The sequence below is a fragment of the Rhinatrema bivittatum genome, chromosome 5 (assembly GCF_901001135.1).
Source record: "Rhinatrema bivittatum chromosome 5, aRhiBiv1.1, whole genome shotgun sequence".
Lineage (NCBI taxonomy): Eukaryota > Metazoa > Chordata > Amphibia > Gymnophiona > Rhinatrematidae > Rhinatrema > Rhinatrema bivittatum.
The window spans coordinates 174,353,381-174,369,544 of record NC_042619.1 but is presented as its reverse complement, the minus strand read 5'-3'; the positions used below and the strand labels follow the sequence as shown (position 1 = coordinate 174,369,544).

The window sequence follows — 16,164 nt, the reverse complement described above, 5'->3', positions numbered from 1 at the left end:
GGCCATCGGCACTATCTTGTGCTCATACCATGTGACAGGGGCTGACCAATGGCGCTGGTAGCCCCTGTGACATAGTATGGGCAAAGGCTATCGGCGCCATTTTGATTCCTGGCAGCTGACAACGAAATCGCTCCCGGACCCCTGCTGGACCCCCAGGGATCACTGGCAAGCCTTGGGGGGGGGGGGGGTCAGGAGGCCCCCCCAAGCTGGCCAAAAGTCCCTGGGGGTCCAGCGGGGGTCCGGGAGCGATCTCCTGCACTTGTGCCGTCCGATGCCAGGAATCAAAATGGCGCCGATAGCCTTTGCCCATACTATGTCACAGGGGCTACCGGCGCCATTGGTCAGCCCCTGTCACATGGTATGAGCACAAGATGGTGCTGATGGCCATGTGACAGGGGCTGACCAATGGCACCGGTAGCCCCTGTGACATAGTAGTTCAGAGACTATTCGGCACCATTTTGAGCAAGGCTTGCAGTGGCACACCGGGCACGGAGGGACAAATGGAACCCGGGACGTTAGTAAGTCTTGGGGAGGGATCGGGATGGTGGGGGGGGGGGTTGAATGTAATGTTTTAAATGCTTGGGGTGGGGGGATTTTTTAGCTTCGTTTTCCCGCTTCGTTTTTTGGGCCAGTTTCGGGTTTCCTCATTTCGTTTTTCTAAAAAACTAAACGAGAAAACCAGAATTTTACCACGAAGTATCCGAGTCAAAAAACGACCCAGTAGAAAAAAACGAAGCACATCTCTATTAGTTATTATCCCTGATGGAAAAAATTGCCGTGCACCCGACATGCACTTTTTAACATGGCAAATTTATTGCCAGCCCCGGAACTGGCATAGAGCCTTGCCACGCATCAAGGGCTCAACTAAACAACTAATACACTGCTTCTCTGGTTCCTCCTACTTAGTATCATGATACTAAGATCTACTCCTTACTAGAGATGTGATTTGGTTCGGCCTTAGTTATCAGCTCGCCACGGGAAATTTCGTTTTCCCGCGGTTCGGGCCAATTTTACTCCGTCTGCCCCCCCGAAACGAAGCCCGAAACCCGGGGGGGGGGGGGGGGGAAAGAGGGGGCAGACAGGGGGTTGTAAAAAAAAAAAAAAACCCTCAACCCATCCCAACCCTTCAAATTTAATTGCAACCCCCCAACCCTCCCGACCCCCCCAAGACTTACCCGAGTCCCCCCCAAGACTTACCATCTTAAAAAATGGCTCGAGCCATCCATTGCTCCTACCAAGAGACAGGGCCCGACCCAATGGCACGATAGCCCCTGTTACATGGTAAGGACAAAGGGCCATCAGCACCATTTTAATTAGTGGCAGCAGACGGCCCGAGAGCAGGAGATTGCTCCCAGGACCCCGCTGGACCATCAGAGACTTTCGGTAAGTCTTTGGGGGGGGGGGGGGGGGGGGGGGGTTTGCAATTACATTTGAAGGGTTGGGGAGGGTTTGGGATTTTTTTCTTTTATGTGCTCTTTCTACCCCCTGAAGTACGATAAGAAAACCACACGAAGTTTCGTGGGTTTTCTTATCTTTTCGTCACCCTCCCAAAGCGTGACTAAGAAGGAAATATCATCTCCATTTCCTATTTCGTCACAAACAAATGCACAATGACTAAAAACTATTAAAAAATGAAAGGCTTGATGGTAATAAAATTGGGGGGGCTCACAATATACACGCTCCAGGCCATGTATACCATGTATGTATATTGTGCCGGTAAATTATCTGTAGCAGGATAAAACGAGCACTCATTATGAGCATCTGTTTTCCTAACCCACGCATAGCCATGTCTTTTGGGAGCCTGATGCTTTTGAGTGCTAGGAACGCACAATATATCCCTTGCGCTTTCTACTTAGTGCGGCCGCTCATTAGAATATTGCATCGTGCACCCAGGAGAGGTTGATGTGCACGTGTTGAAAAAAAAAAAAAGGCGCCCAGATTGGATGCACATTTTTGCATGCATGATGTGTCTAAGAGAAAAAATGGTTTAGGGGATAAGACTGAAACTGAAGCAATTTTGTTATACCACCATGTTGAAGCATCTGCCTGGGTCTGGCCTTTGGTGCTGTGAACCAGGGATCTGGTGACTCTATAGTGATTACAATTGCTAGTAATCTGTAACATACGCTTGTTACGTAGAGTGATTCACCGACCGTTGCAGCAGTATATTGTATGCTATTTTACTGAATGGCCAAATAAAACCTGTTTAACCATGCCCCACCCAATCTTTCACTACTGCTTATTTTTCAAGTCTTTCTAGACATATGCAATGATGTACAGATATACAAAAGCAGTCTAAGACAAGAGTCTGTGGGAAGTGTATTTATTGGAGAGAAATGTTTAGGATTTAAATGCAGCCCCCGAAGGGCGAGTTTTTACACTGGACTTGAACATGGTCGGGGGGAGGGGGGGGGAGGGAGTATGACTACTAAATCAGAAGGTCTATTCCATGAATATTGCACAGCAAGATTAAAAACGTGGCGTCAGGAGTTGGCAATGAAGGAGAAGAGCACAGGGAAGGTTGTAGGGAGAGAGAAGATAGGTAATGAGTCGCCGCAGAGGGAATGCATTTGTAGATGAGTTTCTCTCAATCACTATCTTGCACAAGAATCAATGAAGAAAATTCAGATCCGCCTTCTTATATGGCAGAAATACTACATGGATACCACCATTATTATTCTCATGTCAATCTACATATGACAGTAAATGTTCACTTCCTTAGCGCAAACTTGCGTGAAAACTGCCTAGGGCTGATCTGGGGCTGACTCCCCATTTATGAGTTAGTAATGGGTGCCTTGCAGATACAGAGAAACCCAACAGGTCAATCTGAATAGTACATTTGGGAGGTTTCCAATTCATATGACAGCTGTTTAAGTCCTTGATGTCACCCTCTCCTTAAGACTGCATGAGGTCTATTTCAGCCGCTGTATGGCTCGGCAAGTTAGCCAGATAAACTTATCCAACTGTCTATATATTCAGTGGCATGCCCGCACCACTGAATATATCCAGATATCCTAAAGTTAGCCAGATGATGATTGTTGATTTTAATTATCAAAATCTTGAAGAGCGGAGCCCACATGCATAAAGCTGAAAGTTCACTAGGGTGCCAATTAACCTTTGCAGTGGGCCTGTTTAGATGTACAGTCTAAGTTCAAACAGACAAGCCTAAACTTTCACAGGCTAGCTCTTGCACAATACCAAGGATGTAAATATTAAGTGGGATTTAGCAACAGTGTCATGCAATTGAAGATATTCTGCACTAAGGACTATGAAAGTTTTCTGCAAAGTGGAACTGTTTTACACCATAAAGTGAATATTTTTTTACACCATGTATTTGTTGTTGAGTTTTATATACAGTTATTTGGTGAAGCCATCATAACTGTTTACAAGATTCAAATAGTACTTCTTTTAACAATTGTGAAAAAAGGAATAACAGGATGCATATTAAACAATTATAGTCCAGAAGAGAATCATTTATCACCGAGGTGGGTTTATTTGGAGCTGGTTGGAGTCAAGTTATTTTGTGGATTTGGTTGGAAGTTCCTTTGGGTGTTAGGATGATGAGAAGTTTGACTGTCAATGTAGACTTTGCGGAACAGCCATGTCTTTAGGTCTTTTTTTAAAGTTTTGAGGTTAGGTTGTGTTCTCAGATCTTTTGGGAGGGAGTTCCAAATTTTAGGGCAGGCAATGGAAAAAGCTTTCTCTCTGGTTGTTGTCAAGTGAGCATCTCTCATGGGGGGGACATTTAAGCGTCCTGAGGTGTTTGAGTGTAGGTTTCTTTAAGGATTTTGGGGGGTAATGTTTAAGCCAGTTAGTCCCTGATGTTCATTGTTTAGTATTTTATATATGATGGTCAGGGATTTGTGTTCAATCTGTGCTTTAATTGAAAGCCAGTGTAGTGAAATCATTATGGGCATTATGTGATCATTTCTCCTTGTTCCTGTCAGAATTCTGGCTGCAGAATTCTGCAAAATCTGTAGAGGTTTGAGGATGGAAGATGGTATTCCAATCAGTAGGGAGTTGCAGTAGTCGATGGTAGAGAATATGAGTAGCTGTAATACAGTTCTGAAGTCATAAGGGTTAAGAAACCATTGATCATAAAGTGAATATTAAGTACAATACACACATACGAAAAGTGATTAAAAAACTTCACAAAGGTTATACCTCAAAGGAAAAAATTGACATTAAAAATTAAACAATTTTGAAGACAACAGTTCAGTGATGTTCAAGCAAATTTTGAACATTAAGGGCACCATACAGAAAAAGACAAGTTTCACTTTAACTGCCACCAATTGTGATTTACCTGATAAACAGGTCAGGTGTACCTAACAGAAACCAGCAGTCAGGGATTGCAAAGAACAGACCATGCAAATATATCACCTCCACTTAACCTCAAAAAGATGATAAATGCCAGCTTGGCTCACACTTCTAGAGCAAAGCCAGCTTCTGAAAGCCTGCACTGTGAGAAAGTAGAACAGGGCACAGCAGCAGTAACTGAGAATGTATCACGTACACTAGAAAGAGTTGCTGGGAAAGAAGTCTGGTCACTGCTTAAAGAGAGACATTCTTCTGGCATAGGGCCAATTCTTCACCTTTGTGTAAAAAAAGAACTCAAAGAAACTTTTTTCTAACACAGGCTTCTATGTACCGTGTTTCCCCGAAAAAAAGACATCCCCTGAAAATAAGACCTCGTAGAGGTTTTGCCAAATTGCTAAATATAAGACCTCCCCCGAAAGTAAGACCTAGCATATAGTACATGTAAACGATCGAATTAGCTACGGTATTCCCTCCCGTAAGGGTAGGCGGTAAGTTAGCAGGTTAAACGCGCGCCCCTGCCGTTTTGCCGCGCGTTTAACCTGCTAACTTACCGCCTACCCTTACCCCTGCGTTAGAGGCAGGGGTAAGGGTAGGCGGCAAACTGTCCCCCAGCCCCCGCTCACCTGCCCTGGCCGCGTCCATGGGTGATGGTCTTCAGGGCAGCCCCAGTCCTCTCCCCACTTCCCGAAGCAATAAAAGCACAAAAAAAGCGAAAAAGCGAAAAAAAAAAAGATGCAAGGGAGAGAGGGGAAAGAGGACGGGCGATCCTACGCGCAGGACTGCCAGTCCTCTCCCCTCCTCCCGAAGCAAGGCACGAAAAGCAGCCTTCCTCCGGGAGGAGGGGAGAGGACTGGCAGTGTAAAGCAATGATGTGACTTACTTTTTTCACAGCCCTCCTCCGGAGACGGACATCGACGGACACAGATTGCGGCTCCCCTGCCTCCCGGAGGCGAAGATGGATGCCTGCACGGGCGAAAGTTGCCCCTGTACGTGCAATTGGGCCGCTCAATGCGTGACGTCACGTGCCGTGACGCCAAACGTCATGACGTCACGCATTGAGCGGCCCAATCGCACGCACAGGGGCCGCTTTCGCCGGTGCAGGCATCCACCTTCACCACCGGGAGGCAGGGGAGCCGCGATCTGTGTCCGATGTCCGTCTCCGGAGGAGGGCTGTGAAAAAAGTAAGTCACATCATTGCTTTACACTGCCAGTCCTCTCCCCTCCTCCCGGAGCAAGGCTGCTTTTCGCGCCTTGCTTCGGGAGGAGGGGAGAGGACTGGCAGTCCCAAGCGTAGGAGAACCGTCCACTTCCTGGTACCTGTCATTTCAAATGTCATTTGAAATGACAGATACCGGTACGAGCGTGTCCGTGAAGCGTTAGGCCAGCGCACCCAGGATACTGTATAGCGCTCTATACAGTAAAATGGGTTGCGCGGGCCTAACGCTTCACGGATGCTTCTTACCGTAGACGCAGCTTGCATTTTTTAAAATTACTGTACCGGTATAAAGTTTCCAGCCAAAGTACGGTATTACAGTAGGGGGCGCCGCGAGCAGTGGTATCCCGAGGGGAGCCAATGCCCCCGGGCGCAGGGAGGCTCATGCGGCCGTCAGTGACACGCATGTAGCAGGCAGATCGGCAGGGCCGTGGTGGAACTCACATCACCACGGCCCGAAGAAAATGATCGCGTTCAAACCCGCTGATGCTCCTCCTCCTTCCTGCCTGCGCGACCCCGGAAGTAAGTGTTGCCGGAGCCGCGTGGGCAGGAAGGAGAAGGAGCATCAGCACGTGCAGAAGAGGAGAAGCGCTTACGGGGCGCCGCAAATCATTGCAGCGGCCCAAGAAGAGAAAGAGGCCCCGGCAGCAGGGCCACTGTGGCCCGAGAAGAGGAAGAGGCCCCGGCAGCAGGGCCGCTGTGGCCCGAGAAGAGGAAGAGGCCCCGGCAGCAGGGCCGCCGTGGCCCGAGAAGAGGAAGAGGTCCCGGCAGCAGGGCCACTGTGGCCCGAGAAGAGGAAGAGGCCCCGGCAGCAGGGCCACTGTGGCCCGAGAAGAGGAAGAGGTCCCGGCAGCAGGGCCGCTGTGGCCCGAGAAGAGGAAGAGGCCCCGGCAGCAGGGCCACTGTGAATTCTTCTTCATGGAAAAATAAGACATCCCCTGAAAATAAGGCCTAGTGCATCTTTGGTAGCAAACATTAATATAAGACACTGTCTTATTTTCGGGGAAACAGGGTACTAAAAGGTGTTGGCAGTAATATGGGCATTGCCTAACTATCATGAGACTTGTTAGGGTTACCCTGTACATAAATGATCTGAATAGAAACGAAAAACCCCCACTGCAAACGCTCATTAAACAGTGCACTATCCAATGTTCTGTACATGCTGAAGTTTAATGTGGCAAATCTAATGCTAAAAGTTCATGTGGCCTAGGGCTTTATTAGAATGAATAACCCATGCCCTGTGAAACTGGAATCGCATCTCAGGGCCTCTCTTTTTCTGTCCCCAAATCACATTCAGAAAGCCAGGTCCTCCAGAGTCTATCCCACATACTCCCAGCTTGCCTCAAAAATGGTCTTCATAACTTTAACTAGCAGGTGGGAACTGGATTTCCAGATTTAAAATGGTGCTGCTGACACATTGACCTGAGTGCCAAAAAATGCGATTTGGCACTCAGGCACTCGAATTTGGCGCTGCTGATGGCAGGACGGAAACTGGCTCCCTCTGGTTTTATTTAAAAGAAATTTCTCTCTCGCCTATACACAGTTCAAGATGATTTACAAATAAAACATCTATAATAAGCACATGACCAGACAAGACAAACTATGACAAAGACGTTTGACAAAGTTCCTCATGAGAGGCTTCTAAGAAAACTAAAAAGTCATGGGATAGGAGGCAATGTCCTTTTGTGGATTACAAACTGGTTAAAAGACAGGAAACAGAGAGTAGGATTAAATGGTCAATTTTCTCAGTGGAAAAGGGTAAACAGTGGAGTGCCTCAGGGATCTGTACTTGGACTGGTGCTTTTCAATATATTTATAAATGATCTGCAAAGAATACGACGAGTGAGGTTATCAAATTTGCGGATGATACAAAATTATTCAGAGTAGTTAAATCACAAGAGGATTGTGATACATTACAGGAGGTCCTTGCAAGGCTGGAAGATTGGGCATCCAAATGGCAGATGAAATTTAATGTGGACAAGTGCAAGGTGTTGCATATAGGGAAAAATATCCCTTGCTGTAGTTACACAATGTTAGGTTCCATATTAGGAGCTACCACTCAGGAAAAAGATCTAGGCATCATAGTGGATAATACTTGAAATCGTCGGCTCAGTGTGCTGCAGCAGTCAAAAAAGCAAACAGAATGTTAGGAATTATTAGGAAGGGAATGGTGAATGCCTCTATCACTCCATGGTGAGACCGCACCTTGAATACTGTGTACAATTCTGGTTGCCGCATCTCAAAAAAGATATAGTTGCAATGGAGAAAGTACAGAGAAGGGCAACCAAAATGATAAGGGGAATGGAACAGCTCCCCTATGAGGAAAGGCTGAAGAATTTGGGGTTTTTTAGCTTTGATAAGAGACGGCTGAGGGGGGATATGATAGAGGTCTTTAAGATCATGAGAGGTCTTGAACGAGAAGATGTGAATTGGTTATTTACACTTTCAGATAATAGAAGGACTAGGGGGCATTCCATGAAATTAGCAAGTAGCACATTTAAGACTAATCAGAGAATTCTTTTTCACTCAACGCACAATTAAGCTCTGGAATTTGTTGCCAGAGGATGTGGTTAGTGCAGTTAGTGTAGCTGGGTTTCAAAAAGGTTTGGATAATTTCTTGCAGGAGAAGTCCATTGTCTGCTATTAATCAAGTTTACTTAGCCAATAGCCACTGCTATTAATTGCATCAGTAGCATGGGATCTTCTTGGTGTTTGGGTACTTGCCAGGTTCTTGTGACCTGGTTTGGCCTCTGTTGGAAACAGGATGCTGGGCTTGATGGACCCTTGGTCTGACCCAGCATGGCAATTTATTATGTTCTTATGACTAACAAAAAGAGAGTGATTTCACACGATATAGCCTAAGAAAGTCAATATAAAAATGCAACCAAAAGGGAGAGGAATAAAAAAACTCCCATATTCAAAGGCCTGACTATTTGTCATAGACAAGTACTTGCCAGATTCTTGTGACCTGGTTTGGCCACTGATGGAAACAGAATGCTAGGCTTGATGGACTTTCGGTCTGACCCTGTATAGCAACTTATGTTCTTAAATAAAAATTCCTTTTAAGAGTTTCCTAATATGTCTGCGTGCAAGACATGGCAGACAAAGACTCAGAGTGTTCTAGCGAATCGAGCCTGCAACCAGGAAGGTATGCTCCTGAGTCTCCATGGAGGTGAGAAGCTGAGGAAAAGGCACCAACAACAAACTGTGCTGTGAAGACCTTAGGTTTTGCGAAAGGTCGGTACATATAAAGTTCTTCGAGTTGGGAGTTTATGAACCAGCATAACGACTTTATATTTAATTCTAAAGAGAATAGGTTGACCAGTATAATGTGCTCTCTGATACTCATGCTAGTCAGAATATGTGCTACTGCATTCTGTGGCAGCTGTAACATCCATAGGATACTCACCAACTCCCATATTGCACAAGTTGCAGTAATCAAGTGGGGTCAATGCCATAGCTTTCATAACTGTGCAAAAATCATCTGGTCCCAACACGGGTTTTGACTAGCTCACCATCCGTATCTTAAAGATGACCTTTGCCACTGATTTCGCTTGTTCACACATGGAAAGAGAGTCTCTAATCTTGCTCAGATATTCTTACGAGAAGATGAAACTGGGATCCTAACACTCACCAAATTTAAAGCTGGATGGAACATCAGTCAAAGGAAAGTGACTGAAGACAATCACCTCTGCCTTAGAAATATTAAGAGATTAGGAAGATCATTTTGAGGACAAGCTAGTGTGCAAACCTGGTTTCAGAGTGGGACAGGTTCAGTAGGTCTAGAGTTCCAAATCTGATTTTGGGGTGTGGAGTGAGGACAGGAAGTTCTCCACTGGCAGAAAACTCAAAATATCATGCCAGTTCTTTTGTTACTTAGTAGCTAGACTCCTAAGTGATATTAACTATTCAATTTTCTATGATGAAAAGCTTAGCTTGAGTTTTTAGCAAAAAAAAAAAAAAGTCATGTTCCAGCTCACCTGTTCTGGCCCTTTGGTTCCAGCTACTGGCAGGTTTCTCAATTTGGTAGAAGATGTAATTGTCATGGCTTCAGAAGTGTTATATCTTGTCAATTTCTGATCAGAGTGGTCTGCATCCTGGTTTTGGTAAAAAGGAAACGCTGGCTCAGTTGATGGTACCGCTTCAGTGTCTTCCTGCTTTTCCTCCTCATCCTCATCTGTCACCTCCTCATCACTTTCCAATGCACTGCTGCTGTGTTGCTGGTAAGCCTCTTGTCTGGGCAGTGAGTTGGTTGCCAAGTTATTCGGGGCTTGGTTTGCTCCATACAGCTCTCCATTATATTTACGTGAATCTTCCATCTAGAAGGAAAGGGTATCCCTTGTTACCTGTACAGATGTGGTTGCCATCTTTTAAACATTTATGCTAATCTAGTTTCTTAGTAAACTGAAACTTAAACAATTAAAGTCCAACATCAAAGATTTTGCCTAGATTTCTCATTTTCATGTTCTCTGATGCAGTGGCAATAATAATTTAACTGGGAAAGCCAGATCAAGACAAATGCTTAAACTTCAATTCAGACACAGAGGCACAGAGTGATGAAGTAGCTCGTTCAAGATCACACATGGTCAATAGCACATGAATTTGTTTTAAATGACGTTACAGCACTTGTCTTGAATCATTACCCTGTGTCTAACCAATAGGACATGATTTTTTCCCAGCAATATTTTTTCTGGTTATTTTATACAAACATTAAAACCAGAGGTGTAGCCATGGGTGGGCATCTTCCACACCCACCCCCCCACCCAGTCTCAATTTTGGTTCAGGACCCCAACCCTAGCAGCAAGGTCATGTCCCACATGAGTCTGTTCCTTAAAGGTACAGGACTTAGAGCCTGGAGACATCAGAATCGCTGTCACACCATAATCCATGTGCCTTCAGGAGGGGTAATTTGAATGGGAAACCACCACTGCCCCTGATCTAAACATGTAAAAGTTTGAGGCCATGAAAATCCATTTACTTTTGGCCAGTAATTATCCCCCTTCCTCTCAACCCCGTAAAAGTTCAGAAATGCCTAGGCTGGGTGGAAGGCTGAAAGCCTATCTATATAATTGGTCTTCATCACCCTGAGAGATTAATGCATCTACTTTATACGAGGGTTAACACAGAGGGTGAGTGAGATGGGGCAGGGAGAGAGGGTAAAACACACAGGAGATACAGAGTGTGGCCAGAAATTTAAAGAGTTTCATAGCCATTACCCTTTAAGGTCCACTTAGGATAGGGAAAGGCTGAAGTCAGGGTGGTGATCTAGGCAGAGTTCCCACCCATGTAAACCTTGGGCTCCTCCTTCCCCCCACTCCTCCAAAAAAAAAAAAAAAATTCTATTCTGTTTATGTCCTCTATTGCCACCAATCTACATGCTAAATTCATTTACTGAATATCAGCAGCAGCAAGTAACTTAAAACCACTATGCTTCACATTTTAGTTTGTTGCCAGATACTGAGAAATAAACAGAATGGATTTTTACTGTGAATGATCGGGGAAGTGATGAAATTCCTTTTGACTGGACCCCAAAAGGTCTAGGTGTAACCATAGATGTTATCCTGGAGGCATCAGGTTTCTGGTAGCTTCTAGGGAGAGATGCTGAAACTTGTGTTAGCCTAGTTTGAGCAGTCCCTGAATGGTATGTAAACAATGGAGCAGATTTCTGTTCTTCTGAGGGGGTTTTATGTTCTACAGTTGTGATGGTCTTTTGAGAACCATAGCTTGTTTCACTCTTCTTTCTACTGTAAGGTGCATCAACTTCCAGAGTGTAACCCTTTTCTATGGGCCGTCTCGAAGGCCTCTCTTCCTGAGCTGCAACTTCCACAGGGTAACCTTTTCCAATTGGCCGCTTGGAAGTTTCCATTTCTTGAACACGGCCTTTCGCAGTGTAACCCTTTGGTACTGGCGATCTGGAAGGCTCTGCCTCTTGTTCAAACACATCATCACTGAAGGAATAGTGCTTCCTGGATCCTGCTTCTGATAAGCTGCCATTATGATGTTCCTGCTCCCTGTTCTCCCTAAAATAAGAAGCAAATCATTAGAAATGCAAGGAGATGGCTTTGTGACAACAGGACACTGCTTTCTGGTAATTTTTCTTGTAAAACCATGCAAAGCTCCTCAAAGAATTTGCCCCACCATCCCCCTTAGTTGATGACATTGTTTGACCAATAGAAAGTAGGTGCTTTCATTCCCTTCTAAGAATGGTGCAAAACTAGAGATATTTAAAGACATCCACCAGGAACCATTTTCAGACATTACTATGTCAGAAGAACTTGCTGGATCATAAGGCTGTTTTTATTTTCCTCTTAGTGTTTCTATTCTCCCCTTCCCTAGCAGTACAATCTTACAAGGAAATTTTCGCAAGGGTACAACATATAAAAAGGTAAACCTGAGCATCACTTAAGAGGTTAAACAAAAAAACTACTTGTGACTAGGGATGTGAATCCTTTTTTGACGATTTAAGAAAATCATCGATATTTTTTAAATAGTCAAAAATTGTTAGCGTGCGCGATACAATACAAATTCCCCCGATTTATCGTCAAAAATCGTTAAATCGGGCACGGGAATTGTTTGGGGGGAGGGCGGGAAAACCGGCACACCAAAACAACCCCTAAACCCAACCTGACCCTTTAAAACCAATCCCTTACCCTCCCCCACCCTCCTGAACCCCCCCCAAAATGTTAAATTACCTGGTGGTCCAGTGGGGTGTCCTGGCGCGATTTCCCGCTCTCGGGCCATCGGCGCCATTTTGGCTGCCACTAATATAAATGGCACCGATGGCCTGATAAAAAAAAACCAAAAAAAAAAAAACCACCCGACCCTTTAAACCGACCCCCTTAGCCTCCCCCACCCTCCCGACCCCCCCCCCCCCCAAAAACCTTTTAAAATTACCTGGTGGTCCAGGGGGGGGGCACAGGGAGCGACCTCCCGCTCTCAGGCCATCGGCTGCCATTCATAATGATGGCACCGATGGCCCTTTGCCCTTACCATGTGACAGGATATCCGTGCCATTGGCCGGCCCCTGTCACAAGGTAGGAGCACTAGATGGCCGGCGCCATCTAGTGCTCCTAGATGGCGCTGGCCATCTACCGAACCTGATCGTTAAAACGATCGGGCACACGATTCACATCCCTACTTGTGACTGTACTTTTTGTTACTGTCACATTTGCAAGGTTCATAATCTAAGTACAGTTCAAGCACAATATTGTATCTAGTCAACCAACCACATCTCCCTTAAAAAAAAAAAACCCAAAACCTTATATGTACTTCAGATGAATATAAAAACAGCACTTTATATGCTGTGCAAACAGTATCCCCTGAGTTTCACTCAGGGGATACTGTTTGCACAGTGCTTTTTTTTGCACAGCACAAAAAAGCACTGTTTGAAATAATTACAAAAAAACAAAGTTTTTTGTAATTTAATTTAATGCATGCCTGAAACTATTTGCTCTGGCACACCCTACTTATACCAGAAGTTTCTCTCATCAGTAGCTGCATATATAAAAGTTTGATTATGACCCTCCACCTCAACCCTGTTGTTCCCTGTTAGACAAACAGGATTCCTAGTTCATACTGTTCATGCTTAGGAATTCAAGTCAGATATGAAGTTAACTGATCAGAAATAAATAAAAATTCAGCTGAGTTACAAATTAGTCTGTTAGGAATCAACTATTTCATTGACTGATGATTGGAATGATTAAGACGGGCAGGTTGGAACCAACTTCAGCAGTGCTCACGGGGAAACAAAAAAAAAAAAAAATCAGTCCATTTGTCAGCCTAGTAGAGAATGCATTATCCTTCTACAAAACTTAAAGTTATTGATGGCTTTGCTTAGTGATAAGAGTTTATTAGTTTCTTCAGCACCTCCCTTCTGCTGCCTTGTACACTGCTTTAACTGCTTTTTTTTCTTCGGGAAAATGGACCAACTAGCTGTTTAGTATCAGCCGTCCATTTCCTCTAACTACAGTTTAAAAGAGAGGCACAGATATAACCATTATATTCCAAATTGTTGTAAAAGTTTACATGAAGTCAAATGCAACTAACCTAATTTAAAATAACCTGAGACAAATCTGAAAAACTGCAAGCTTACAGGACGTGCGGACATTTCAGGTTTAAATGCAAGGCAGTGCTCTCATTACCTGTCCTGTTGCATTTCGCGGAACGTTTTGATGTATCGGTCCGAGCTCTCAGCTGCTTTCTCAAACTCTTCCCGCTCTTCCTTCTTCTTTTGCAAATCCGAGGTAAAGCTCTTTCGTCGATTTTTCCATTTTGCCAGATCCTAAGGTAAGAAGCAGAGTAATAAAAAAAAGTACACCCGATTTTCTGCATAGCACTGCTGAAATAAAAGCTCATTGGACTATCATGCAGTATCCTGTTACACAGCTTGGACGGTGCATTCTCACTCGATTCTCAGGTGTCCTGTTTTTCCTTTATGCAGTACAAGTTTCTCTGCCAAGACTAAATGGCTAAATCTTTCACGCTCCTGTTTAAAATCTGACCTAAATATCTTAAAAAAAAAAAAGCCCAAAGGAAAACAAAAAAAAACCCACCAACCATATTCCAGTTACATAAAATGGTCCATCTGATCTTTCATAGGCACAGAGAATAAGATGGCAGATAAATATGGTGAAAGCTCACCTAGTCCACCTAAATATCCTTCCCACTGCAGTACCACAGAAGCCATCCTACTTTGGGGTTTTATACTGTGAAGCACTGTATGAAAATTTTGGCAGCAAAATTTTCATTTGGAAAAAATTCACTCTTTCTAAACAGACTCTTATCAGACTGAACATGGAACAAAAGGAAGGTGTAGGAAAGTGCCCTTGTCTCCTCATAATGCCCCCCCCCCCCCCCCCCAACAGGGTATCAAGGACTGAAAACGGCACAAAGGAAATCTATAAATGGGGGTGTAAAAACGCAGCCCTTGAGAGAGACAAACTGGCCTATTTTTAGGACATGCACAATGAATATTTATGAGGCGTTTATACACATTTGATCTAAGGGAAAAGTTAGTGTGCCTATTTGGTTACCTGAAAACCAGAGCAGTTTGCATCCTGAACTAAATGAAAAAGGCAAGTACTTTTTCTGACTGAATTCTAATGCTGTTAAAACGAAAAAAAAAAAAATAATATGAGCAAGAGGAAAAGGAGAGAATACTGTATTTTTTGCTCCATAAGACGCACCTGACCATAAGACGCACCTAGGATTCAGAGGGGGAAAATTTAAAAAAAAAAAAAAATTGTGCTAAACCGGCTCTGCGTCTGGGCGTCTTATGGAGCAAATTAGGGGAGTGCATAGCTTTTTTTTTTTCCTCCCCATTTTGTTTTCGGGTCTGGGGAGGGCCATTTCGGTCCACTCCCCAGATCAGAAAACTTTTCTTTCTCTGGGAACCCCTCCCCCCCAAAAAAAACCCCATCCCAACCCTTTAAATTAATTAACAACCCCCAACCTCCTGACCCACCTCCAAGACCTGCCGAGTTAATTTACTACAACCCCCCACCCTCTTGACCCCCCCAAGACCTGCCAAAAGTCCTTGATGGTCCAGCAGGGGTCCAGGAGCGGTCTCCTCGGCTTCGGCCGTCGGCTGCCAGTAAACAAAATGGTGCCGACGGCCCTTTGCTCTCTCCATGTCACTGAGACCGACCAATAGCAGCGGTCGGTCCCAGTGACATAGTGAGGGCAAAGAGCCGTCGGCGCCATTTTGATTACTGGCAGCCGATGGCCCTTTGCCCTTACTATGTCACAGGGACTACCGCTGCCATTGGTCGGTCCCAGTGACATAGTGAGGGCAAAGGGCCGTCTGTGCCATTTTGATTACTGGCAGCCGACGGCCGAAGCCCAGAAGATCGCTCCTGGACCCCCGCTGGACCACCAAGGACGTTTGGCAGGTCTTGGGGGGGTCAAAAGGGTGGGGGGTTATAGTAAATTAAGTCGGCAGGTCTTGGGGGGAGGGTCAGGAGGGTGGGGGGGGGTTTGTTAGATTTTTAGTTTTTTTTTTTTTTATATTCGCTCCATACATTTTCCCCCCACTTTTGGGGGAAAAAAAGTGCGTCTTATGGAGCGAAAAATACGGTATTTTAAAAAATTGAGATATGAAAATAATTTTCAGTACTTACATCCTGCCATATTTGATCCTGTTCTTGCATCTTGGATTTTATTTTCTGCAGCTCTTCAAAGCGAAGTTTACGCTGAGCCTGCTGAGCCTGCAAGTCCTCCGCGCTAACATCTTCCACTGACTTGCTCCTATGGGGGGGAAAAACACCAAGATTAAAAAGAACCAATAAAACCCAACAATCCCCACTCTGCAAGTTTTAATTGCAATGAGCGCGATTCTAGCTGGGTTGAATCCCCTAGGCCCTGTTATAAATTGCACCGTCTTACTGTGGACTGGCAGGATCTGGATCTCCATCATTGCCACTGCAGTATGTGTAACAGAATCATGATTCAACTCAGCTAGGATTCCCGTTGCAATTAAATCTAGGAGACTGTCTCTTAATGCACAACTGCCATTCTGCCTTGCAAAGTAAATGTAACTTTTTTTTTCCCAATGAGTTTTTCCCTTCTAGTCTATAGCTTTTACAGTCAGAGTTTTTAAACCATTTTTCAAACTAAGAAATCCACAAATTAGTACT

General features: G+C 44.7%; 1 protein-coding gene across 1 annotated transcript in view; it reads right to left on the bottom strand.

Annotated features, from left to right (window-relative positions):
- The window catches only part of LMO7 (LIM domain 7), a 374,915-nt gene that overhangs the window by 63,373 nt on the left and 295,378 nt on the right, over positions 1 to 16,164 (bottom strand). Inside the window, exons 14-17 of the mRNA XM_029603031.1 lie at positions 15,649 to 15,775; positions 13,672 to 13,811; positions 11,016 to 11,550; positions 9,511 to 9,849 (exon numbers count right to left, since the gene is read on the bottom strand). Of these exons, the coding sequence (XP_029458891.1) occupies positions 9,511 to 9,849; positions 11,016 to 11,550; positions 13,672 to 13,811; positions 15,649 to 15,775 (1,141 nt within the window). The remainder of the gene's footprint in view (positions 1 to 9,510; positions 9,850 to 11,015; positions 11,551 to 13,671; positions 13,812 to 15,648; positions 15,776 to 16,164) is intronic.